General features: G+C 50.5%; 2 protein-coding genes across 2 annotated transcripts in view; both read left to right on the forward strand.

The window, feature by feature from the left end:
• The first annotated feature begins 890 nt into the window (after nt 1–890).
• On the forward strand, nt 891–13,858 carry LOC115391489 (putative ATP-dependent RNA helicase TDRD12). Its single transcript, XM_030095763.1, has 26 exons — nt 891–992; nt 1,711–1,847; nt 2,904–3,026; nt 3,194–3,249; nt 3,367–3,452; nt 3,526–3,771; nt 6,581–6,697; nt 6,890–7,072; nt 7,159–7,312; nt 7,386–7,513; nt 7,871–8,072; nt 8,321–8,439; nt 8,729–8,834; nt 8,908–9,044; nt 10,174–10,391; nt 10,495–10,576; nt 10,655–10,836; nt 10,920–11,127; nt 11,201–11,293; nt 11,376–11,521; nt 12,022–12,089; nt 12,230–12,311; nt 12,620–12,733; nt 13,290–13,443; nt 13,636–13,696; nt 13,767–13,858. The coding sequence occupies exons 1-26, from the start codon at nt 891–893 to the stop codon at nt 13,856–13,858; spliced, it is 3,396 nt and encodes a 1,131-aa protein (XP_029951623.1).
• Nucleotides 13,859–17,362: 3,504 nt separating this feature from the next.
• The window catches only part of LOC115391785 (ankyrin repeat domain-containing protein 27-like), a 14,805-nt gene continuing 5,756 nt past the window's right edge, over nt 17,363–26,411 (forward strand). Inside the window, 13 exon segments of the mRNA XM_030096134.1 lie at nt 17,363–17,731; nt 21,237–21,386; nt 22,016–22,126; nt 22,372–22,692; nt 22,811–22,870; nt 23,064–23,117; nt 23,192–23,257; nt 23,331–23,407; nt 23,486–23,643; nt 25,069–25,147; nt 25,959–26,091; nt 26,167–26,259; nt 26,365–26,411. The exon segment at nt 26,365–26,411 is cut by the window's right edge and continues 75 nt beyond it. Of these exon segments, the coding sequence (XP_029951994.1) occupies nt 21,285–21,386; nt 22,016–22,126; nt 22,372–22,692; nt 22,811–22,870; nt 23,064–23,117; nt 23,192–23,257; nt 23,331–23,407; nt 23,486–23,643; nt 25,069–25,147; nt 25,959–26,091; nt 26,167–26,259; nt 26,365–26,411 (1,301 nt within the window). The 5' untranslated portion in view covers nt 17,363–17,731; nt 21,237–21,284.

The following is a 26,411-nucleotide window of genomic DNA, read 5'->3' on the forward strand; positions in this document are numbered from 1 at the left end:
TGAAGTCACACAATAAATGCACAGAAGCAGCTGAAATGTTACAGGAAACAATTTCACGTTATTGTGCTTCTGTGGTCAACTTTGGAGTTTCCAACCGAACATTGACGTGAGCTCTGTGGCTAGCTGTTAGCTCTGCGGCTAGCTGTTAGCTCTGCGGCTAGCCTTTAGCTCGTGGCTAGCTGTTAGCTCTGTGGCTAGCTGTTAGCTGTGCGGCTAGCCTTTAGCTCGTGGCTAGCTGCTAGCTTTAACTTGAAGCTGGCCGTGTCATTTTCCCGCCACTTGTCTGTTCTCTCCTGCAGTCGTCCGCAGGTGTTCCAGTCCCGCTGTGAAGATTCTGACAGTTTCCAGATTCCAGACAGCTGTTTGCCGTCTTCGCTGGTAAAATGCAGAAAGTCTCCATTTTGAAGGTAACATTTCTCGTCGCAGAACTCAGTATTTCCTATATTTTCACATTTAGGTGCTTGTTAAGCTAGCCCTGTTTGAAGATCTAAGTTAACTGTAATTGTAATCCTCACTGTAAAATCCACAGCATTTCTTTTATTTTTCCACTTATTATTTTTGTATATAATACTATTTCCGTTTCTTTCTTCGTTATAATGTGCCCACCCTTCTTTCTTGAACTCGTCAGATTTTTGTCCCCCTCTCATTCTCCTTAAAGTCCATTTCTATACTTTATTAATGTTCACCTCAACTTTTGCAGTAATTTTTGCTCTTGATGGTTTAAAAGGGAATATCTCTGTGAATGTTCTGAAAAGGAGGATGGATCTTCTGCTGGGTGGAGTGCTGGAGATTTGCCCTTCAGTGTTTAGAGAAGCCAGGTGCAGTGTGAGGTCTGCCTGGGTCTGCAGGTGGACAGTCCAGGCTGCTTCTGGGGCCGAGTGGATGACACCATGGAGAAGTGCGAGCAGCTGCTGGATCAGATGAACCTCTTCTACCACGACTGGACCCAGGAGCAGGACCCACCGAAGCCCTCGTCCTTCAAGGAAGGACAGGTGCGCCAGCGGCGGCAGCATCACCCACATGTTCAGCAGACAGGCTTTATTTCCAGGGACTCAGCTGGAGGAGGCTTCACTCTGCAGAATCTGTTTTTGTGGACATTCTTTTATTAATCTGATGGAATTTCAGACTGCAGATGCGGGGCTCTGACTGCAGGGGGCGGAGCTCTGGGAGAGGGTAATCAAATGTAGTGTCATTACTGGGTTTTTGTTTTTTTAAACAGTAAAACTTGTTTGAAACTCCCAAGCTGGACATGTGGAAAGCTGTTTGGAAACTCTTTGAGAGGCTTTGAGAAAAGGGTTGAAGTTCACTTCCTGGTGGAGCGTGTTCATTTAAAGCATCAGATTTGTTTTGTGAGCAGATTAAGGAGCAGTGTCCTGCAGAATGTCTGTTTTTCTTTTATCCCGCTAAAAAGGTTTGATTTGTTTATGTGGTTGAAATGTAGTCAGATTACTTTAGCTCCATCTAACTGTGCCGAGTAAGGGTCGGTGAGACGGTGTACCATTTTATCATCCATCCTGATGAAAACATGAGAACTGATCAAGATGAACTTCAACATCTAATCTATAAAGGCACATTGTCAACGGGGATCGTTTCTTGTATCCTCACATGAGTGCAGAAGGCCGTTGTCCTCCTCTATTGAAGTCCAGTCCTGGTATGCAAACACGTGTGTTGTCCTTCGTCTCCTGTGTGTGTGTTGCTGCCTCCCCTCAGCTGTGCGTGGTCTTCTGGACGGAAATGAAGCGTTGGTGTCGAGCCGCGGTGCAGTTCCTGATCAGCGACTCGCTGGCGCCCAGAGTGGCCTGTTTCCTTGTGGACCACGGAGAGCAGCTCATCATCTCTCCAGATCGGTGAGATCCAGCAGCACAGAGCGGCCAGTGAGGATGAGTCCGGCTTTCTCTCCGGGACACTGAAGTCCCCTTGCGACCAAACTGGCTCCCGGGCCGAATCGGGGCCGGCCCCCAACTTTGAACTGGTGTTTGCACCAACCGTGGCCTTGGCCTCGGCTCCCAAAAACCGGGGCTTTCGAGGCACCACTTCTCTGCTGGGCCAGATCAGCCCCAGATCAGGGCTCTGGCCCCATATCGACTACGTCAGGTCCAGGGGGCGGGGTTACGCCTCCTCCGGCAAAAGACGGAGGCACCATTATTTTATCAGAAAGCGGCGGTGGAGCAGCTTTTAATTTAGCTTAATTTAGCCAAGAAATGGATTTTAAGAATAAAATAAACGGTGGTCTGAGAGGGAGACCCAGGGCCTCCTGGTGCTGTGGTCTTAAACAGAAGTTCAGGAGAAACTTGGCGGAGCAGCGCAGACCAGGGCTGAACGATATGGGGAAAATATTGAATTGCGATATTTCCCCTCAATATTGCGATTGCGATATAGAATGCAATATTTAATTTAGTCTATTTTTTTAAATTATTTGTTTCAAAGTTTAAACATTTCTTTCCCATAGGTTAGTTCTATTTGTTAGAATTAAATAGAACGATGTATGACTTGTAACAAACTGAACTTTATTAGAACACTCATTAATAAATGGAACAAAATCTGTAAATTCAAAATGTAAAAGTCACTAAAAAAAATAAACTTAAGACATGTGAAATTAAGCACCTCCAAAATGGCTTTGGCCTGTTCCAGCACTCCAGTCATCATTTTTTCTTTTGATCCCATCTTGTTGGTCACTCTGTAATGAGGTTCTGCTCAGGGATGCTGGTCCCTCTGCGCCCTCCACCAAGCTGTGAACTCTGCACCGTCCATCATTTCTCAATCAGCCCTCTATCTGTGTGTATTTTAGTCATAATAACAAACTCCATGACAACGTTGAAATGACCGGACTCCCCTGCAGTCCCTCTGCAGACCACCAGGGGGCATAATCTGACCTCCACTGCCTGCTCTCCTCCTGCTCACAGGATCCGAGTCCTGCTGGACCGGTTCACGGAGCCGCCGTTCCGCGTCAAGAAGTTCCAGCTGGCGGGAATCAAACCCACCACCCTGCGAGTGACCGTCCTGGAGGAGGAGGAGGCCAGGCTGGTGTGAGTGTGTGGGCCGTGCTCCACCTCTCTCATCCTTTGTGTGTGTGTCTTGACGTGTGTGTGTGTGTGTGTGTGTGTGTGTGTGTGTGTGTGTGTGTGTGTGTGTGTGTGTGTGTGTGTGTGTGTGTGTGTGTGTGTGTGTGTGGTGTGTGTGTCTCCCTGTGCAGGCCGTCGGCTCGGTGGGACAGTTCAGCCACGCTGTACCTCCTCAACCTGCTGAAAGGTGAGCAGCTCCCAGCAGCCTCTGCTCTGGTCACACAGCTCTGCCTCTCACATTAACTCTGGTGTGTGTGTGTGTGTGTGTGTCTGTGTGTGTGTGTGTGTGTCTGTGTGTGAAAAGTGTCTACGCAGACCGAGGCGGTGTTTGTGGAGACGGAGGCGGACTGCACCTCCATCCAGCTCTACCTGACCATCAACCAGGAGAAGGTGAGCGCCGCCCTCTGAGAACCGCTCGCTGCTCGGTCCTCAGCTGAACTCCGTGTGCCTCGCTCCCTCTCAGGTCTGTGTGAACGACGACCTGGTCTTGAAGAAGTTTGCCTTCAGGACGGGATCCGCAGACTGTGGCGGTTCTCCGTTCATGCTGTGCTTCAGCACCTTAACCCAGAGAGCCTCCGCCGCCTCCAACTGGCTGCCGAAACGGGTCCCAGCGCCGCCCGGCAGACACGGTGCGACGTCCTCGTCCGTCCCTTCAGACACTTCAGATCTCGTCCTGTGTGACTGTCGCATCAGATCAGTGGAGGGAGAAGTGAGGAGGAAAGCAGGAGTCTGCAAAACTCCACTGGAGGAGCTAAGAATGTCTTCATTTTCTCTTTTTCAATGTTGATGCCAATAATCCAGGTGGTTTCCATGAATTAAACCCCCGACGTGCTGCTGTTAGAACAGCATGGTGCTGTCACTGCAGTGAATTGTCCTCTTTGTCCCCCAGCCTGTCAGACTGAGACGTGTGTGACTGTGTTGGCTTCCTGCTGCAGTCTGGATGATTGTGGCGTCTTAGTGCTTTACTCAGCGCGACGTCCTTCCTCCCTCAGACTCGAGCAGTGGAGACGATGGGCCCTCGGCTCTGTCTCCAGCCTGCAGCCTGCAACGTGACCACAGCAGGTCAGAGGTCACAGGTCAGTGGTGTCCAGACGGCCTCGCCGCTGCAGCTGCTCCAGCATCACAGAGGTCAGTCCTCCTCGAGCCACACGCTGACGACGTCTCAGGAGTGTGACGTTTGGTCCGGCATGTTTGTTTCTTCTTTGAACTCACTGACATGAAACCCAAAGAGGAAGTTTCCACCGTCACATCTGTCACATCTGTCACATCTGCATGTGACTCTCCAGTTTCCTGTCAGCAGATCTGTCCTCGGTGGTGTTGCGGTCATTGTGAGAAGAATCAAGTGAGACGGAGGGAAATCCAAGTCGCTGCTCAGGGGAAGAAATCCAGTCTGATTGAAAATACAGAACATTTTCTCATTTGTTCCATCAGTCTGGTTTTCTTTGCAGCCCTGAATTGAACAGAGCAGTCAGTTTCCAAACATTAGGCTTCAGTAGAATTTCCTGAAGAAACAGGAGAATGATCCACATGAGGATGGTGGGAGGACTCGTGGTTGGTCTCTCTGGGGTCTATTGAAGTCAGTCCATGTTGATCGGACTGGCTGTATTGAGAAGGGAAGTGATGGTGAGACCAGTGAAGACTCCCAGCTCTTCCCTTCACAGGTTCCTGGACTTTCTTCAGTCTGACAGCAGCCGTCCAGAAGAAGCTCCCAGCGTGAGTACATTTTAAGGAGCATGAGTCTCCTGTTCGGAAACACTGTTTCTGTCTTCACAACACTCTCAGCTGAATCATTTTGGGAACTCGGTGCTCAACGTTTTCACGCTGGTCCGTCATTCTGCAGCCAGACTTGGATTATTCTGCTGTGTACTTTTCAGATGTCTCAGTTCATGCTTCCAGGTGTCACCTGTTCCCACATCACACACACACAGACACACACACACACACACTCTGACCCCCCGGTCGCCTCTCAGCATTGAGCTCCAGGTGTTTCCTGCAGGTGTGTGAGCGTGAGGAGGCCAGCGAGCGTCGGTGTGAGGAAGCGGCCGTCTCTGATGGGTGTGCAGAACGAGAAATGCACGCTTCCAAAGCCACTTCCTGTCATCTCAGCGTCACGGTGGAGTCAGTGGAGAGTCTCTGTCACGGTGTTCATCACTCTGCTTCTCACTGCCTTGGTTTGTGCAGCCCGAGCGGTGGACTGGAAGAAGACGTCAGTCTGCTGGAGAGTGTTGGAGAAGCCTGCAGGTACTCTGGTTCTCCTGGCAGCAGTCCAGGGTCTCTGCTGGCTGATGTGTCTCCTGGTGTCAGGCTTAACGTGTGTGTGTGTGTGTGTGTGTGTTTCCCAGCAGTGTGGCTATGGAGTCAGAGTCGGAGGAGAGGCCGTGCAGGACTGAAATGGACTTGCTACGTGCAGAGTAAGAACTGTTCACCACATAAGCACAGCTGGACCTCAGAATCAGACACTGAGAACACAAGATTGGACGAGCTGGAAACTCTGTCAGAGCAGCAAAGGGAAGCAGTCAGAATGGAACTCGACCAACTGCTGAGGCTGTTCAGATACGTTGTCATTCACTCACAGAATATTGAGCTGCAGTTTCACTGGAATGACCAAAGGAAAGAGGAGACTCTTCTTTCATCAGAAAATACCAGTTTGTTTCTAACTAACCGTTCTTCAGTAATCAGCAGGAGAACGCAGTGCGGTTTCACCAGAAACAGAAAACGAGATCTTTCTTGATCTTTAACTTTCTTTGTTGCAGTTTCTGACAACCCAAACACTGAGTTGTTAGAGGCTCCAGTTGGATTGGGTTCGGGTTGGCTGGGTCCAGGTGTCCCATGTTGACCCAGTGACCTCGGGTTCCATCACTGATGATCCATGGATCAACACTGAGCTTCACATTGATTAACCAGCCTGCTCGGAGGCTTCAACCTCTGTTCAGTATTCATTGTTGAGTTTTTGTCAGTTTGCTTTTCTCTTGGTTGTGAAATGTTGCTGTTGTTTGATCCAGATTCCTGGAGTGGTTGAATCCAGGACCTCTGAACTCTGACCCTGACCCTGACACAGAGCCTGCAGATGATGAGGTGGGTCCTCTCTCTCTCTGTGTGTCTTAGTGCAGTGTGAGTCTGGGTGCTCCGGCCCGTCCCCCTGCGTGTCTGATCAGTTCTGGTTTAGTTCTGCCTCCAGTAAAACTAGCCCGTGACTGCAGTGGGCGCCGGCCTGCCTCTGGGTCCGCCTCGCCCCGTCACACACACTGACTCACGGTTTGCACCTGTAGGGTTTTGGATGCATCTAGATTTTGAAGTGAAGAAAACCGTCTCAATGGTTCCATTCAGTGAAGACGGAGCATTTTGATCTCCACCACTGACTTCTCAGACAACACTGATCATCAGTGGATCAGGTGTTCCCCAGGGTTCAGTCCTGGACCCGTTCTCTTTCACTGAATGAAAAGTGCCACCGGCTGACTCAGGATATTGAATGTTTTGTGCTTGATGCCCCCCCCCATGCTTTCCTCTTGTGTTCTCAGATTTCCACGCCTGTTTCCATGGATGTGAGGAAGAGGGGGATTGTGGTGCACTCGGCCCTCGCAGTGGAACCCTGCAGCAGCCTGGACGACGCCCCTGTTACCGACACTCTCCGCTGGGTACCAGAAACATCTTCTGTTTACGAGTTGATCCAATCCCTTGATGACTGTCGTCACAGCTGGACGTTCCCATTGTTTTAAAGGACTGCAGAGCAGGACAGAGTTCTCCTTGTGTTTGTTTTTTCCTGGGATGGCTCCTGACAGCAGCAGTGATGAGAAAGCTGTTGACGGAGCCTCACTCTGTGTCTCCAGATTCTGCAGAAGGAGCAGTACATTTTGTCCCCCACTGATTGCTGCAGCTGGCCGGCCGTGACTCGAGGAATCAACACGCTCATCATCTCCCACAATGCCAACCGGCCCATCAGCTACCTGTACCCGCAGCTCACCCACATCCTGCTGGGCTCCATGTACACCACCTGCTCCGTCAGACCCGGGGTGAGAGAGCCGGGTTGTAGAGCCGGTAGAAACGAAGCTGCTGCTCCAGGATGAAGTGAAGCAGACTCGCTGTGTGTTTGACTCAGCCCATAGCGGTGCTGCTGTGTCCGGGCTGGAGGAAGGTTCAGGCGGTGTACGAGCTGCTGCAGCAGAGCAGGGTGGGCCCGGTCCTGCGCCCCATGGCTGTGCTGCTGGGCCTGGCCAAGGAGGAGGCCAACGCCGTCAAGATCCCCAGAAACTGTGAGAGCAGGCACTCCGGACGCCGAGCGGCGGCGCTCGGCGGACAAACCGACCGTATTGGTTTTCCCACCAGGCCTGCTGGTGGTGACCACTCCCTTCAGTCTGGTGCGCCTGCTGTCCTGCCACTGCTTCCTGTTCATGAGGATAGCCCACCTGGTTCTGGACGAGGCCGACCGGCTCTTCAGCGTGGCTCCAGACCAGGTGAGTCACCGGCTCAGTCTGAGCAGCCAGCTCCAAAGGATTACAATTCAGAGAGCTCCAGAGGCTGGAACACTTCAGAAGTGATTCAAAACATTCAAACTACTAAAAGCAAGTGGTGAGCGTGACAAACGACTTTAAAAGGTTCAGAGGAGTGAAACGGTTGAAACCTACAAAGAATATAAAACAGCTTTTAAAGAAAATGTGGGAAAATTGCTGAAGTGTTAACAAAACCGAAAAAGTTCAGTGCATTTGTGATATTTTTGTCTTGAAACTTTTGAAATGTTTCAGAACACAATGTGCACTCCTCAGCTTCACTCTGCTTCAGCTTCCGCCCTCCGGTTTGTGTCCTGCTGTCAGATGTCCTGCATCCTGCAGCATTTCCAGAAGGTGATCTCCAGTAAAGCTACGCCTTCCGGCAGCCAGCAGCTGGTGGCCGTGGCCAAAACCTGGACCAGCCCCATGCGGGACCTGCTGGCCCGCCACATGCCCCAGCCCTGCATCGTCATCGGCGTGCCCGAGGAAGCCGTACTCTACGGCAATGTCCAGCAGGTCAGTCTGTCCCGTTTTTTCACGCCGTGGGGGATTTTATTCAGCGGGAAGGAGTGTCTGTTTTTACTCTGAAAGAAAGCTCTCGTGTGTTTTTGGTGATTAGCCACACCTGAAAGAGACCACAGTGAAACAGTAAGGCCCCGTTTAGAGGTGAAGGGTGCAGGAGTGAGCAGTTCTCCTGCACATGCTCAGTAGATGGAGCGTCAGAAGGATGATCCCCTCCTCTGCTGATGTTTGTCCCCCCTCAGTTCATCCACATGACTCAGGACAGCTGTAAGCTCTCAATCCTGCTGGCCTTGTTGGAGCTGAATCCCGAAGCCGGGCAGAAGACTCTGGTTGTGTGCGGCTCCCAGCAGGAGGTTGACGATGTCTTCAAGGTAACGGAGTCGACACTGAAGCTCCCAGCTGTTCTCCAGACTCTCCTCGGCTCCTGTGTGATTGCTGGATTCAGACTGGTGGTGAATGAGTGGATTCCCCTGGTTTGAGCTGAGCAGGTTGAGCGCTGCCAGCAGACAGAGGAGTCTGGTGTTGTGGTCTTGAGGAGACGGGTTGCTGCTGCGTGGTGTGAATCCTCACTGGATGCTGGTTGAACAGATGGGACGGGGCCCTGTGAGGGACCCCAGCCTCTGTGTTGCTTCATGGTGTTTGTGGCGTTTGACCTCTCAGGCTTTGAGGAGCAGATCGCTGTTCTGCCTGAAGACACACGAGGACGGTCCACATGAATTGCCGCAGTGGAGGGCGGACATGGGCCCCGGGACACACCTCATTCTGGGTAAGGAGTGTGTCACACGGCACCAGGAGGATGTTTGTCATGTCTGATGGTCGGGTGGCCGACTGTCCTGCAGTGACCACTGACCAGTGTCTGAAGCACCTGGACATCAGCGACGCCATGAGTGTCCTCCACTACAGCTTCCCGTCCTCTCCTGGACTGTTTGGAAGGAGGATCCTCTGCATGGCCCAGCACTTCCCCAACCTCGCACAAGTAAGACCAGAACACCGCGTCAGGTGGCCTAGAGGTCAGAGGTCAGGCCTTCAGTAGGCTCACAAAGTTACTTCACACACAGGAACTGGATCCGATGCTGCCTTGTTGAAGTTGTTTCTTTATGAACTTCTTCAGTTGTGGATGTTTCAGCTCCTTTAATGTTTTTTTTCTATTTCCAGGGCTTTTAAGCTCCTCTTTAAAGATCTTTAACCTTTTGTGTGTGCTTTTTTTTTTTGTTTCCAGTGTGATTTTTAGGTGTTTTAATTGCTTTAGCCATGTTCGCTGTTTTATCCTTTTTCTGTTTTTCCTTTCTACCTTTGTCGTGCTTTGACTTGTTTTAGCTGTTGGCTTTTAGCTGCTGCCAAAAACTGACTGAATGAACAGCTTTAGCTTCAGAAATATAAAGAAAGTCTCACACTTTGAACCATCAACATATGAAATAAACTCAGATCAACAAAGAGACTCAATTTGCTTCGTAAACGGCTAGAAATGACGTAAAACAGCATAAATCCAACGTTGTCCAGTGACAGCCTGTAATGACAGCTGATTAATTAGTAGCCTTTATAATGGGAGACAGACAGAAGGGCAGAACGGAAAGAGAGTGGATCAGGATTAGTTGTGCTGCGCAATTTGCAATTATTTCAGCATCATGGACAGCGCCGTGGTGATTTATCAAGCATTGACCTGCTGATAATGAAGCACCACAACGGCCCAGACGCTGTTTCAGCACCATGGACAGCGCCACAGATTTATCACTGAAACGCTCCAATAATGAAAAATGGACTTTTGTAAGCATTTAACCGGGTCATGTGACGCCAGCTCTTCACTTCTTCATGCCGTGTTTCCTCCTTTCACATCACTGACAGCTTCGTGTCTTTCGTGGTCGTTGTGAATGAGCCTCTTTCTTCTCAGAAGGTGAAGCTGACCCTGTGAATTCTGGGACTGTCTTGGTGTTCTGTGGTTTTTGAGTAGTAACGTCCGTCTTGTGGCGACTCCGCCACGCGCTACATTTTTTGTGACTTCTTCGTGGAAAATGTCTGAAAATGCCAGATTGTTCCAGGATGCGTCGCCTGACGAGCACCGCTGTGTCGGTACCGCCCGAGTTTGCTCCTGGTCCGTCTTGTCTCAGGCTCAGGTGGAGAGCCGAGCCGGCGCCACCCGGTCGGTGCTGCTGGTCACGGAGAAGAGCGCCCGCCACGTGACCGGGCTGGTGCGGTTCTTGGTCCGGAGCGGAGCCCCCGTGCCCCCCGAGCTGCTGGCCTTGGCTCGGGACGCCCAGGCGGCGCGGGAAGACGAGAAGGAGCGGCGTCCTCTGTGCAGCTACCTGAAGAGCCTCGGAGTCTGCAGGTCGGCTCTGTGTGGGATGAAGCCTGCAGCGTCTGGAGCTCTCAGGGTTCAAACGGTGTTAGAGGCTGTTTGACAAGATGGTTTGTGTCCTCCTCTCCTGCAGAGACAGCCGTGTGTGTCCCGACCGCCACAGGCTTGCTCCCGGCCTGGACCAGCCTCAGCTCCCTGCTCCAGGATTCATCGAGGTCAGAACCAGACATTCCCTCTCAGGGTTTCCCTTTGAAACGCCACAGCGTGGGTGAAGCGTCTGCGGCGTCTTCCAGGTGCTTCCTCTGTACGTCAAGACGGCCTCGGTCTTCCTGGGCCGGATCGTCGGCGCGTCGGAGGAGGATTTCCAGCGGCTGTCGTCTGAGATGGCGTGCTACTACGCCGACAGGAAGCCGGGAGCGTCGGAGCTGCTGGAGGGAGGCCTGTACGCCGTGCAGGAGGACAAACTCTTCCACAGGTCGTCATCCGCGCATCCAGCACGCTCACACGAGTGGAAAACCCCCGGATCCAGGCTGAGAACCTGTGTGACGCTGTGTTCAGGGTGAAGGTCCTGCGCCTGTCGCCGCCGGCCGACCGCCTCTTCTTCACCGTGCCGGTGCGCTTCCTGGACGTGGGGAAGGAGGTGGAGGTCCGGTCCCACCAGCTCCTGCAGCTGCCGGAGCGCTTCCACTCTCTGCCCGCCCAGGCCGTGGAGATGGTGGTGTGCGGGGTCCGACCCATCGACGGCGAGACGGACTGGTGCCCCAAGGTCCGGAACCTGCTCCCTCCTCATTCAGACCTGGCTTCAGTCCAGCGGTAACCGGATCCTTCTGGCCCCGCAGGTGACCATACAGATCAGCCAGAAGATCCGAGGTCTGCAGCATCAGGCCAGAGCGGTGCTCCGCCTGGGGAACACGCTGTTCGTTGATCACATGGTGTGACTGGAGCTGCGCTGGCCCACATCCTCCCTCACACTGTGTGTGGTCGTCTGAAGCTCTCCTGTCTCGTCCCTCAAAGATCCGGGTCTCGAGACTCCCCGGGTTGAAGGCCTGCATCAACGAGTACAGCGTTCGTTCTGAGATCCTGAAGTCCAGTATGGCAGAGAACAACCCGGACCACCTGGACCGGCTCAGGGCTCTGCTTGAGGCCGAGCCCTCGTCCCAGTAAGGAAAGCATCCCGTCTCCCAGGATGGGTCAGAGGTCAGAGGGCAGCAGCTTGTTTTTGTTGTCAGCAGGCTGGCGGAGGAGAAAGGTCCAGCTGAAACTTTGAGTCCTGAAGAACCAGCTCAGCCTGACGAGGGCCCCGTCCAAACCCCCCCAGCCCCTGAGCCGCTCCCCCTGCTGCCAGTGTGTGAGCCGAAGCCCCCCAGCCCCTCAGAGGGGGGGCAGGAAACCCTGGGGATCCCTGACAGGAAGTCATCTGAGCGGACGGAGAGGTGGGGGATGCAGATGGATTTCAGCTCTTCTTCATTCTGAATGTTTTCTTCTTGACAGCAGGAAATGTTGACTAGTTAGCTAGCTAGCAGTCCATGAGGAGGAGGGGAAAAACTGTTTGACCGAAATGTGAAGGCTCAGTCAAAGCCAGCTGTTTCTTCTTCCAGTACTCGCCGTCCATCAGGTGACAGAGGAGGTTGCTGATTGACATCTCTGATTTGTTCCACAGGAAGTGGAACAGCTCCAGATTTCGCACCTCAGACTGGCTGACCGTCAACATCTCGCCCCGTAAGGAAGGTACCAGCACTTCTTTGTCTCGGCATCACCCGAAGCCGACGAGCTGCTGCACCGAGCAGATGCTGTGATCCGTCAGGGGTCTCCATCAAGCCTCATCAAATGATTCAACACTGTTAATGTGTGTGCGTGTGTGTGTGTAGAAGTCCCTGCAGATGCTGCCCAGATCAGGACTGTGCACGTTTCCAGCTCTGCTGAAACCAACTGTGACGACTCAGACAGAAGGTGAGGAGCAGATGCACCTGATGGTTTCAGTGAGGAGGCAGTGTGATCAGTGTGAGGGAGAACAGCATCACGACGTCCAGAGAGCTGAACTGGGATCAGTTCATTCAGGTGGGATCAGTGTCTCCAGTCTGTCATCAGTACAGTAGCTTCAGCAGAAACCTGCTGCACATGCTTTATAATGAACTTCACTGTCTTCACTTCAATGAGCTCCACTGTCCTCACTCCGAGGCTCTGTCGGCCACAAGCGGCCCTCAAGCCAGCAGTTTCCCATCGCTGAATGTGTGAAGTCCTCTTCTTGTCTGTTTGAGGTTCCACCCTCTGATCCACTGGTACCAGACGCCAGACTCTGTGATCATCAGAGTGAAGCTCATCAACCCCACGGAGCAGAGCTGCTGCTTCCACGCCGACAGGGTGGTGTACAGGTCAGTGAGAGGACCGACCGGGACGGCGAGCTCCGCCCACGACCGGGACGGCGAGCTCCGACCGGGACGGCGAGCTCCGCCCACGACCGGGACGGTTAGCTCCGCCCACGACTGGGACGGCGAGCTCCGACCGGGACGGCGAGCTCCAACCGGGACGGTTAGCTCCGACTGGGACGGTTAGCTCCGACTGGGACGGTTAGCTCCGCCCACGACCGGGACGGCGAGCTCCGCCCGGGACGGCGAGCTCTGAGCGAGACAGTTAGCTCTGACTGGGACAGCGAGCTCTGACCACTCCAAGTGGCAGCGAGATATTCAGGGTGAAACAGCAGCAGATTTCTTCATTCAGCATTTGTTAGTGATTTATAGTTTGATTTTTTTCTTATTTAACCAAAGGAATTTAAAATATACAACAAACTCCATCAGTGTTTGTGACAGTCTGTTTAGAAATGTTGATTTATAAATCAAAGGAATTTAAAAGCAGTTCAATGTGCTCATGTTTAAACACATTGTGCGTGTGTGCGTGCGTGTGTGTGTGTGTGTGTGTGTGTGCCCACAGCGGCAGCGTGGCCAGCCGCTCCTACAGAGCCGACCTGCAGCTCCAGCAGCTGGTCCAGGCGGAGCGCTGCAGCTGGGAGATGAAGTCCGGAGAACCGGTCCTGAGGCTCGTCAAGCAGCAGCAGGAGTCCTGGGACCGGCTCGTCAGCAGCAAGGTGGAGTCCGCCGAGCTGCTGCTCCACACTGCACCTCCACCTGGCAGACGTCACACTGCTCCACCTCCACCTGTCACACTGCTCCACCTCCACCTGGCAGACGCCACACTGCTCCACCTCCACCTGTCGCACATCACACTCATTCAAAGCCGTGGTTGTTGAGTCTGTTCCAACCATCACTCGTTGCTGCAGAACATCTTCGTGAGCTACGACCTGGAGCACGTGGAGGAGGATGAAGACGGCGGTAGAGACGGTACGGAGGGGAGGCTGAGTGGTGGGTGGAGGTGAGGAAGCTGCTTCATGGTTCCTGCTCTGCTTTCCAGACTCCTCCTTCCCGGAGAAGAAAGCGGGGAGCTACTGGAACGTCAGTCTGGACGACTTCAGCTGCAGCTCCACTGACGGCGACAGCGACTGAACCCAGATTTACTTTAGGTTTTCCAGATGAGTGATTTGTTCACATGAATGTGAGAGTTCGTGTTTCTGGAGCAGCTTCTGTTTATTTTCTTCATGTTGGTGAAAATGTTTTATGACATTTCTGGATTTATCTCTTCTGCAAAGTGGACAGCAGTATCAGTAGACATTCTGAGATTGAAAACCTTGGCGGCACATTTCCCTGACTGCCTTTAACTGGGTCTAAATTTGTTCTTTATTGGTTCTTTTCCTTTTCAGATTGGCTCCTTTTGGATGTTGGTGTTTGGTGGTCGCAATGTTTTGGTTCATTTTGCGAAACTGTTTTGGAAATTAAAACGTTTTCTTCAAGAAGGTTCTAGAAACTGTTGATATTCTAAACTGTGGAAGTGTTTTGTTCTGGTAGAGACTCCTCGGTCCTGCTCTGGTCCAGGTCTGGTCCAGGTCTGGTTCCTCAGTCCTGCTCTGGTCCAGGTCTGGTTCCTCAGTCCTGCTCTGGTCCAGGTCTGGTCCAGGTCTGGTTCCTCAGTCCTGCTCTGGTCCAGGTCTGGTCCAGGTCTGGTTCCTCAGTCCTGCTCTGGTCCAGGTCTGGTTCCTCAGTCCTGCTCTGGTCCAGGTCTGGTTCCTCAGTCCTGCTCTGGTCCAGGTCTGGTCCAGGTCTGGTTCCTCAGTCCTGCTCTGGTCCAGGTCTGGTCCAGGTCTGGTTCCTCAGTCCTGCTCTGGTCCAGGTCTGGTCCAGGTCTGGTTCCTCAGTCCTGCTCTGGTCCAGGTCTGGTCCAGGTCTGGTTCCTCAGTCCTGCTCTGGTCCAGGTCTGGTCCAGGTCTGGTTCCTCAGTCCTGCTCTGGTCCTGCTCTGGTCCAGGTCTGGTTCCTCAGTCCTGCTCTGGTCCAGGTCTGGTTCCTCAGTCCTGCTCTGGTCCAGGTCTGGTCCAGGTCTGGTTCCTCAGTCCTGCTCTGGTCCAGGTCTGGTCCAGGTCTGGTTCCTCAGTCCTGCTCTGGTCCAGGTCTGGTCCAGGTCTGGTTCCTCAGTCCTGCTCTGGTCCAGGTCTGGTTCCTCAGTCCTGCTCTGGTCCTGCTCTGGTCCAGGTCTGGTTCCTCAGTCCTGCTCTGGTCCTGCTCTGGTCCAGGTCTGGTTCCTCAGTCCTGCTCTGGTCCAGGTCTGGTTCCTCAGTCCTGCTCTGGTCCTGCTCTGGTCCAGGTCTGGTTCCTCGGTCCTGCTCTGGTCCAGGTCTGGTTCCTCGGTCCTGCGCTGGTCCAGGTCTGGTCCAGGTCTGGGACTGCGTTTTGCAGTCAGGTTCATGGCTGTTGAGTCCGTGACTGATGGACTAATGAGACTGAGATGAACAACAAGCTCCAGGGGAACTGGGTTTAACAGAACATGTGCTCATTGAAGAACTCATCTAGTCAACAGCGACACCTACTGGACGGAAATCACAAAACCCGCAACTCACCAGAGAAGCATCGGTTCGCAAGAAACTACCTCGATTCAAAGAGATGAACGCAGCAACTCTTTCCTCAGACGAGATGAGGGTTCGGCTGTGGAGGTGGAGACAGGCGAGGCCCGGGTCAGTAGAACAGATCAGAGCAGCTCCTGAGGATGATACTGAATGCTGTTACACACTGGAATGCTGTCAGATACAAGGCCAAGCAGAAGGAAACAACTGGGGTTTTTAGAAAACAATTCTGCAAGCAGGTAAACTTTATTTAGTATTTTATTTTACATTTTTTTAGTCTTTGGGGAAATAGGACATTTGATATATTTAGAGTGAGCTTTTTGCAGCGTAGACATCGTTGCTTTCTCAGTTCCTTGTGATTTAGATCCTCTGTTCTAATCCTAAATTATTGTTGATTTGAAAGCAGCTTTCCACTCTGTTCCATCTCTAGTCATTGAAATTCACTCATTAATCAGCAGTTTTGGTAATACCGGGTTAACACGTGAATATAACAAATTATTCCGGATTAAATTAAGTGTTTCAGGAATTGCTTTATTAGTTCTATTATTCTCCTTCTGAGTACAGTGTATATTTTCCAAAGCAAGCCCTGTCGTCCAAAAGGCAGCCATCATATCCACTCCAAACTAAAGGACTTTCTCTCACCAGTCTCTTCCAAATACTGATTTTCTGTTTTACAACCATTTCCCTGATTTCCCATAACACTGATCCATGAGGGGAGAAATTATGAGTGAATATCATTTTCCAATGTTGGAGAATTTGCTTGTGGAAATTAGGAATCTTAAGAGAAATCTTAACTCAAAATCAGCTTTATTTTAAAGACATGAGAATAGAAATGGCTTTTTTCCCAGTATTTGAAGAGACGTACAGTGAGTGACTTGGATCAGTTCAGAGAGGCCTTCTGCTTTTCATAAAATTATTCTCCCAAAAATGGCAAGATCTCTAGTTAACCAACGACTTCAAGATGTTTTCAGCTCTGTTAAAACAATTTTCTATATTAACATCCTCTCTTCTAATTATATTTTAGTGGAGGGTGGTTTAGAACTGCCGGCTGTCCTCCCAGGAAGCACCACACTGAAGACAGACGCCGTCAGAGTGATCAGAAATCCTTCAGTTTTCAGCTTCTGTTCTAGTTTATTCTATCCAGTAGACATGGAGGACACAGACATAAACAGAACCAAATGAACTCATTAACTGTTCAGGCTGATGGAGGTTTTTATTGAGAGAAGTGGTTTAAGGATTTATATTGTACTCAGTTGTTATTGATATAATTGATTGTGATCATTATTTTATTGCATCATTATGTCTATTATCACAATTACTATTACCAATATATTTGAATTTTGTAATGACTATTATTATTGCTACTATTTTAATCACCACAATGTTGTTTCCATATTAATTATGTTTTGATTCATACTGAGTTTCAACATGATAAATACCATGAACAGGAAAACCTCGGACACAACATCTGCCTCATTAAACCATCTGCATATCAACAAACTACTATGAACTACTGGAACTATAAAACAGTCTCCACTGGCAGATCACCTCAACACCCTGTCACTTACAGGGACATAGAAAACCACTCCGGCTGATAGTTGTAACGGAACTTCGTGCAGTTTCTATACAGTGTCATTTATTCAGTGAGAAACAACATGTTGAATTGATTTTAATGACAGTTTTGACTATTTCCTGCTCAAATGTCTTCTTGGAGTTTAGAATCTTTGAAGCCAGGTGGATTTTTGATTGATGTCAGTTTGAAAAAAATGCAGAAAATAACAAAGTCTCCTGACTTTAACTGAACCTAATATCCAACCATCAGTCATCTGTCATCCATCCATCCATCAAGAAACCAACCCAAACCCCCACCAGCCATCCAGCGATCAGCTACGGTATCTGACATCCATCTCTCCATCCATCTCTCCATCTCTCACCCATCTCTCCATCCATCTCTCCATCTCTCCATCCATCTCTCCATCCATCCACCGAGCAGGTCTGTCTGTTGTAGTTCCATGTCTGGCCAGCAGAGGTCTGCTGCAGAGTTTTGGAGGCGTCTCCATCAGACGTGAGGAAATCTGCACCAGACCCGGATCAAAGTCGCTGTTCCCTCGTCTCCCCTCCGGATCAAAGTCGCTGTTCCCCCGTCTCCCCTCCGGATCAAGCTCGCTGTTCGCCCGTCTCCCCTCCGGATCAAAGCCGCTGTTCCTCCGTCTCCCCTCCGGATCTCTGCTGGTTGACCGGGGAGAGGCAGGGCAGTGACCGCAGGCAGGCGGCAGTGACAGCTGGGTTCCTCCTGGACGCTGCGGGGGGGCTCGCAGGGTTTCCAGCCTCGGTTAGCCTGACGGTGAAGCCGTAAACAGCGTGTGACAGGCGGCAGTTGTGGCCATGCCACAGCCCGGGTGACCGCGGGGACTCGTTTGTAGCAGGTGAGCCTTGCTGGGTCTACGCTGCTGACTGTGGTGCTAGCTGTGATGCTAACCTGCAGGCGGATGCCGGTCGCTGTGCTAATGCTAGCAGCGGGGCGACACACCGTGGTGTGGTTCGTCCTGGATAGCTCTTGTGTTTTGTCAGCTCTGGTTTTACGGCTCTGGTTTTAGCTCTTGTGTTAGATTTGTTAGTTCTGGTGTTGGTGGTGTTAGCTCTGGTTAAAGCTCTGATAGTGATGCTAGCTCTGGTTATAGGTCAGGTGTTAGCATTGCTAGCTCCAGTGTTAGTACTGTTTATAGCTCTGGTGTTAGTGGTGTTGGATTTGTTAGCTCCGGTGTTAGCAGGAGCCTGTTGTGTGTGAGCCCCCTCCACGGAGCTGGACAGTGAGGAGCCGGTACCTTTAAACGCCGCCATCTGATTAGCTTGATGAACTGAGACAGTTGTTCATGAACCACTCAGTTCATGTTGCTTCCCTGTCAGAAGTTTACCTCTGTTTTCTATTAGGAGAGGAGCTTAGAAATAAAGTTAATACTGCAGTAAAGAGCTCAAAAAGTCAATAAATTTAGCAGCACGAGAAGCATAAAGGAGCTAAGGGAAGCAGGTGAAATGACCGAGCTGAAACTTTTAGCATTATTTTATTGTTTGTAGCTTCTCATACAGGTAAAGTAGCGTAAAGTGTTCAATATCATCAATGTTTTCCACTGATCGGAGGCGGGATCCACATAAGCCCAGAAGTTAATGGCAAACAATTGATTGCAAAATGTATTTTTCAGTTTTCTGTTCTTTGTGGGGATTGTTTTCCCTTTTAATCACTTAAGTTTTTTTATGAAGCTGTGAGTGTGGTTGTGAGCTGGATGGTGCAGAGCATCAGTAGCTCAGCTTGGCATCTGCTCGAGGGGGGGCACATTCCTCAGTCATCCCAGGTCACGAGGGCATCAGGAGGGGGTGGGGGTCACGTGACTGGTTCTTCAGCATCCATCCTCCGTCTGCCTGGTGGCTCCAGATGTAATGATAACATTTCATATAGCGGTTATTCTGACCAAAATGATCACGCTTAGCGTTATTATCGTGTTATGGTTGTTTCATAATGTGCAAAAAGTACTTATAAACACACTGAAAACATGTAACTAAGTTTCATTTAGAAACAAGAGGACAAGCACAGCATGGTTTCTGATGGAGCCTCTGTATTGTGCAGAGGAAGCTGGACCATCTGTTGTGTCCAGCCGTTGTCGGTTGCTGCCTGAGGCCAGAACACCTGATTCCTCACACATGTCCCGTCTCGCCCTGCGGCCCCTGTTCAGTGGAGGGTCTTCATTAGGAAGCAGGAACAGACTCCTCTGTGTTCAGTAGAACTGGAAGAAAGGCATCCAGTCCTCCTTAACGACATGTGACTTTGGAGTCTGTGGACAAAGAGGAATCCAGTCAGAATGAAGACCGTGGTCAGCCTCATGGAGGGTCCCGGAGGACATGAACGTCAGCACGTCTCACAGCGAATCGTCACGGAGTCGTCTCCTCCAGATCCAGTGGCAGTCTTCATCATGACGCTTGTGTTCTCTTTCAGATTAGAGCCTTTCAGAGTTCAAACATTTGGACTCTGTCTGTTGGGAATAGCTGATAAGGAACTAGAAATGAGTATTTTATCAAATACTTTGGCAGAACGCTGTAGTTTTGAGGGCTTGGGTGTTCCTCCTGTAGCTGTGGACCTTCTGCTTCAAGCTTCCACTCAATTCTACGTGTGGCGTCTTGTTTTTCTGACCACGATCAAATCCAAACAGAGAAATGTCTCAGAGGAAGATAGAGTTTAAATATCACCAGAAGCCAACAGGGAATATGCTTCAGTGGCTAAAACAACAAATAAAGATTGATAAGTGAATAAAGTCAACAAAGTCAAAATGGCTACAATCACAACATAAATAAAAGAAAGAGAAAATGATTGAATAAGAAAACACTGCCAAAGCAGCTAAATTGCTAATATCCACTGAAAACAAGGCGAGACAGTGAATTAAAGAGCTGAAATGGCCCAAACCTTCGTGAAACGCAAAGAGGGAAATAATCAACAATTTGAATGGCCTAAAAAGTAACAGAAGTGGCAAAAGGAAAAAAAAAAAGTCAATAAGCTGAAACCGGGAAAAATGCTTCAATGTCTAAAAGGGCAAATGGCCAAAAGCAGCTAACATCATAAAAATGGATGAATTTACTAAAAATAGTAAAGAATTCCAGTGACTGGAACAGTTTAATGAATTATAATTCATGGAAACTACCCAAAGTTTACAAAAAGAAGAAAAAAAAACCCAGCCTGCCTGAAATGATTTAAACAATGTGAGTGAAGTACATAATATAGAATAAAGTCTAAAGAGGGCCACGAGTGAAACAACTAATATAATAAACTATGTGAGGGAGGAATATTACATAAAACAAAGTCAAGTTGATCAATGAAGGTAAAAAGAAATGGTTGGAAACACAACTATAAGCCAACAAGTAAATAAATCCCAGATCTGTTAAATAAGCTTCAAAGAATCAAACGGCTGAAATTATGTTAAAGGTTAGAATGTAAAATGGTTCATGAAATGTTTTTGGTTCTCCATGTGGCTTATAACTTAAAGCGATACTTCAACATTTTGGCAAATTGGCCCATCTAGGGCAATTCGGTAGTCATTTAGAACAGCATACTTACTTTTTTTGTGAGGGCGAGCTGTTGTTTATTCAGCGGTGAGTCTGAGGAGAGCTTCACGGCGGACATAATGGAAGTGGACGGTACAGTAGCTTCCCTCGTCAAACTCATCAATCCAACACAATCCAACAACCCCAAAACACACTTTGGTGGACACGTTATAATCCCCACATTCACTACGCTGTGAAATATTAATGCAAAATTACGAGATTGAGCGTTTTTTTGCGAAGATTGCTAAGACGGAACTACTTACTAAACATGGCGTCTGGGCGTAGTGATCTCAAAAGAAAAAGTAGTTCCCAATATTTGCTTCAATGTCGTAATGCTACATTATTATTTGTTGGTGTTTCACAGCGTAGTGAATGTGCGGATTATAACGTGTCCACCAAAGTGTGTTTTGGGGTTGTTGGATTGTGTATTTGATGAGTTTGACGAGGGAAGCAACTGTACCGTCCACTTCCATTATGTCCGCCGTGAAGTTCTCCTCAGACGCACCGCTGAATAAACAACAGCTCGCCCTCACAAAAAAAGTAAGTATGCTGTTCTAAATGACTACCGAATTGCCCTAGATGGGCCAATTTGCCAAAATGTTGAAGTATCGCTTTAAGAATAGAGTTTTTAGTATGTGGAGAAGAAAACAACTGCGTTTGTTACTTTATGGTGTGTTTTGTGTGTGTCTCTCCAGATGACCCCTGTTGTGTGTTTTGTGTGTGTCTCTCCAGATGACCCCTGTTGTGTGTTTTGTGTGTGTCTCTGCAGATGACCCCTGTTGTGTGTTTTGTGTGTGTCTCTCCAGATGACCCCTGTTGTGTGTTTTGTGTGTGTCTCTGCAGATGAGCTGAAGCGGTGGGAACAGTGTGAGCGGTGGTCCAGGACTCCTTATGGCTCTGTATGATGAGAACATCCTGAGTAACCCGTTCTACCTGGCTCTGGAGAAGCAGAGGCCCGACCTGTGCGGCCACGTGGCGCAGCTCCACGGCATCGTGAGTCAGCTGATCAGCCCGGCTGTAGTCTGCCCGTCAGGACAGTCCGCCGCTCTGTCCTCACGCTGCAGGTCCTCCCTGTACGCTGATGATGGTGTGATATATGTTTCTAGAGATAGTGATCCTGTTTACAACAAACCTGTCATAGCCTTGTAAACCAGACCCGCCCACTCCTCATCCACATTTGGATTTGGAGTTGGGCTCAGTCTGGATAGGAGCCCATAGAAAGTTCTTGCAGGGGGCGTCGGTTACTCCTTTAACTGACAGCGTACTTCAGCCAATCAGCGCTTCAAAACAAATACGTCATCAAGATGCGTTCACTTCTCTAAGATTTTCTTTGGTTTAAACAGGCTTCCCTCCTTCCTGTCACTGAACATCCTCTGAAATGAATCACTCCTTCAATATCCATGAATACTAAACAGTTATTTATTTATTACTCTGCTTCTTTAATTTGAAAATAAATCTGTTAGTGAAGGGCGACAGAATAATGAAATGGAAATGAACTTGAAAAAGTGCATTAAAGAATCATGTTAGGACTTCTTCCTGCTTGTCTACATGAGTTTCGGTTTGCTGTGAAGCTCATTTAGTTTGAACTGTGTAATAATGAAGCCAGTGTTTGTTCCTCTCAGGTTCTGGTTCCCTGCTGTGGAAGTTTGACCCTCAGCACCTACTCGGATTCACACTTCGATCAATATGTTCTCCATCCGGAGGAAGACGGATACAAGACCGCCGACGGAAAGGTTGGTCCAGACGCTTCAGTCTTTATTTATAAATTGCAGCAAACATCGGAGAGTTCAGAAAAGCAAAGAAAGGATCCGGCAGAGGCGATGGGAAGCTGCACGCAGAGACGCTCACGGCGCTGCTTGTGTTCTGCTTTGCGACAGGATGGGTAGAAAGCCTGAACCTGCCGGTTAAAGTGTGTGTGGTTCAGAGTTTTCAGAGTTCCCTGCCCGTTTCCTCATGTTTCCGTGTGTGTGCCCTGCAGGAGGTCCGGATCCAGGACAGGCAGGTCCTGCTGGGATCCGGCTTCCCGACCCCGGCCTCCATTCCCATCCTGTTCGAGGAGACCTTCTACAACGACCAGGAGCAGAGCTACAGCATCCTGTGCCTGTCCCGGCCCGTGGAGACGGAGGCCGGCCCGGTCCAGGCCCGGTCCGAGGCCGAGCCGCCGCCCCCCTACTGCCTGAAGAGCCTGGACGACGTTCGGGACTTCCTGGGGGGACACGCTCACAAACTGGACAAGTTGATCCAGGGCTTCTGCCAGACCTTCAGAGAGCAGGAGAGGAAGGGACTCCGGCACCACATCGTAAGACCCGCATTACTGATCCTCTGGACCACAAGTCAAGTATTCAGACCCGTAAAGCTCGGTCAGAGCAGGAGACGAGGAGCAGGCGTGTAACGCAGAACGTCTGCTCTGTGCTCAGGACTCGGTGAACGGCCTCTACACTCGCTGTCTGCAGTGCCTGCTGCGGGACTCCCGTCTGGTGAGTAGAGATCCAGCACCTTCCAGGTCCTCTCCCCGAAGCTGCACCTTTTCCCATAAGCTCCCCCGGACTGAAGCAGTCTCTCCCAGTCTTCCATTCCTCCTGAGTTTGTCTCTGGTCCATTTTAAACTCTCTTCACTGTGGACGGAGCAGACTTGAGTTGCTCTGCTGTGTTTTTGTTGTTTCCCTGCAGAAGCTCCTGTCCAAGCAGGGCGTCCAGATGACGCTCCTCAAGCAGGCGGTGGAGGTGAGCCCTCGCCCTGATCCCGGTCCCGTCAGAGTTCAGTCTGAGTACCCACCCCTCCTGTCCTCTCTCCACAGATTTACGTTCTTCACGGCGTCCACGCTCTCATCTTCAACTTGGTGGGGACGCTGGAGGCCAGTCAGGTAGTGGAGCTCTGCTGCGGTCTGTTCTGAGTGGCGGTGGCGTGTCTCTGAGTCTCCCTGTGCCCGTCCGCAGGACGCCGCCTTCAACAAGACCAGCCGCGGTCTGCAGGAGCTGCAGCAGAAGCACCTGGGAGTCAAACCGGAGTTCAGGTCGGCGTGACGAGCCCGCGGTCCCGGCTGACGTCCGTCCCGCCCACGTCTTGTAACGCCTGTGACGTGTCCCCGCAGCATCAACCTGCCTCGGGCCAAGAGGGAGCTGAGCCAGCTGAACCAGCAGACGTCCCCGCTGCTCAAGCTGCTGTGTCTGCGCCGGGTGGCCCTGACCGCCACGCAGACCGCCGTCAAGACCGCCACGCAGACCGCCGCCCAGACGCCCCGACGCACAGGTCCTGTACACACCGACGCATCCAGCGCTTTTTGTTGTTCAGCGTCCACCTGTTTCGATGTATTAGTCGCCTCTTTAAAGTCAGTCACCGGCCTACAGCAACAACAAGAAAAATGGTCCAGGAAGTCCTGAACCGGCTCTGACTGTAAGCTTGTAAAACCGAGACTGAGTCAGCCTCCCTTCCAGACTCTGGGAGCTGGTTCCACATAACAGGAGCCTGATAGCTAAAGGTTCTACCTCCTGTTCTACTGTTAGAGAACCAGGAACCTCCAGCAGACCAGCACTCTGAGAAGGAAGCGTTCTCCTGGGACAGTCTGGGACTAACAGCTGTTTAAGATCTGATGGTTCCTGGTTGTTCAGGGCTTTATAGGTTCAGAGGAGGATTTTGAATTCTATTCTAGATTTAACAGGAAGCAGTGAAGGGAAGCTGATATTGGGCTGATATGATCTCTCCTACTGGTTCTTGTGAAAACTCTTGCTGCAGCATTTTGAACCAGTTGGAGACTTTTTAGGCAGTTATTGGTTCCTGATAACAGGAGTTCCAGTAGTCTACTCTGGAGGAACAGATGATGGATTCATTTCTCAGCCTGGCTTTGAGTCAGCATGTTCCTGATTTTAGAAATATTAACAGGTGAAAGAAGGAGGTCCTGCATACCTGTTTAATGTGGGAGTTAAAGGTCAAAGGTCACTCCCAGGCTCCTCAGGTTGACTAGGGGTTAAAGCAACACCACCTAGGGTCACTATTTGTTTACATCATTTCTCTCTCAGGTGTTTTGGGCTGAATAAAATAACTTCTGTTTTATCTGAATTTAGGAGGAGAAAATTCAGACTCGTCCAGGTTTTTATGTCGTTAAGACAAGCTTCTAGTTTGACCAGCTGATCGGTGTCATCTGGTTTCAGGGATAGGTAGATCTGTGGATCATCTGCATAACAGTGGAAGTTAACAGAGTGTTTCCTGATGATGTTCCTACAGGAAGCATGTATAATGTGAAGAGTATAGGTCCTAGAACAGAACCCTGTGGAACTCCATGTTTAACTTTGATCTGAGCTGCCACACAACCGGATTTTAAACTTAATTATTCGTGATTGACTATAAGAATTCTTTGATTAATCAGGCTAAAGAAAACCCAGCGACAGAACGAACTCTGAAGGTACCGTGTGTTGTGAGACGCAGACGGACAGAAGATGTTGTGTTTCTGAGTCTGCTGGGATGAACAGAGTAACCTCTGGCTGATCCCCACCTCCAGCCTCACACTGTGTAACCAGATCAGCTCCGTCCAGTGTGCTCTGGATTCTCCATAATGAGCCGACAACAGGCCCCACTGTCCGCCTGCACAGCTCCTAATTCATGTTTGTTCAGAGGCCGTTCGCTCATCAGTGTGTGTGTGTGTGTGTGTGTGTGTGTGTGTGTGTGTGTTCTCCACAGTGGGGATCGAAGCTGTGAGTGCAGACGACCTCCTCTCCGTCGTCCTCTACCTGCTGGTGAAGACTGAAATCCCCAACTGGTGAGCTCCACCCTCACTCAGCGACTCAGACCAGCAGAGCCTCCGGTTTCTGGGAGTTTCTCATTTTCCCTCCGTCGTCAGCGTCTGGAATTCAGTGCTTCAATGGAGGAGGTCGTGTTTCTCATTTCGATTTTTGTCAGCAGAATCTCATGAAAACATTTTAATGAATTGAGTTATAAAAGTTGAAAATAGGAAGACCGAAGAAGACATGAGAGAGTTTATCTTTGGTTCCTTCGTCATGAGGTCTGCCCGACATGAGACTCAGATCTTTGACGTCCGTCTGGACAGACAAACTTCCTCATGTGGTCAGAAGTCACAGACTTCCCCCATGTTTTACTCTGAGGCCTCAGCCTGATGGAGCAGCAACGTTCGTTATGGACCAGAGACACAGACATGTAGAACTGGACACAGACAGAAAGCGGACCTGTAGGACAGGTGAACACATCCAACATGTGGCTCGCCTCAGCCTGGTGGACCTTGGTCTGCATCAGCAGCGTGACCGGGCTCTGAATCCACGCCGATGACGAGATTATCTCCCGTCTTTATTGGACAGTTGGTGAAGCAGTGACAGTGCTGCTGTGAAGAGGAGGCCAGCCTTCAGGACAGCTGAGGATGAGCAGCAGCACTGAGGGCTGCTCAGTAAAACCAGTTTCATTTGGAGCGGTGAAGTGGGCTGAAGTTCACGTCCCGTTTCCAGCAGCACTGACACACTGAGCAGCTCCTCCATGTTTCACAGCTGTTTTCAGTCAACACACACCACATTAGGTCTGTTTTCCTGGGCTCAGGTCGAAGGTGCTGTTGTTTTGTGCAGGATGGCGAACCTGAGCTACATCAGGAACTTCTGCTTCAGCCGCTCCAGTAAAGACGAGCTCAGCTACTGTCTCAGCACGTTTGAAGCCGCCGTGGAGTACATCAACCTGGGGAAGCTGCGGGACGCACACTCTGTGAGACACACACCCACACACTCACGCACACACGGAGCAGGCCGGGCCGGGCGTGTTGACCTGTCGGTCCTGCAGGACTCTGGAGAGCTGAGCGACAAGGCTCTGTTCAAGGAGAGGCTGAGCCTGCTGGCCCAGAGCGCCGCCACGCCCATCCACTGTCTGTTTGAGGTGAGACGCTCGCAGGCTGCCCTGCTGCTGCTCCGCACCCCGAGGGGCTGTAATGAGTGTGTGTGTGTGTGTGTGTGTGTGTGTGTGTGTGTGTGTGTGTGTTAGCACATAGCAAATGGAAACGAAGCGGAGGTTCAGCGCCTGCTGAGTGA

The sequence above is a fragment of the Salarias fasciatus genome, chromosome 7, assembly GCF_902148845.1.
Source record: "Salarias fasciatus chromosome 7, fSalaFa1.1, whole genome shotgun sequence".
NCBI lineage: Eukaryota > Metazoa > Chordata > Actinopteri > Blenniiformes > Blenniidae > Salarias > Salarias fasciatus.

What these genes read in the sequence shown, in the direction of transcription:
- LOC115391489 (XM_030095763.1), top strand. Translation starts at nt 891, where the DNA reads ATGGAGAAGTGCGAGCAGCTGCTGGATCAGATGAACCTCTTCTACCAC. An exon ending in CCTCCTCAACCTGCTGAAAG is followed by an intron (nt 3,250 to 3,366) that starts GTGAGCAGCTCC and finishes GTGTGTGAAAAG; the next exon opens with TGTCTACGCAGACCGAGGCG. An exon ending in CGGGACACACCTCATTCTGG is followed by an intron (nt 8,835 to 8,907) that starts GTAAGGAGTGTG and finishes ACTGTCCTGCAG; the next exon opens with TGACCACTGACCAGTGTCTG.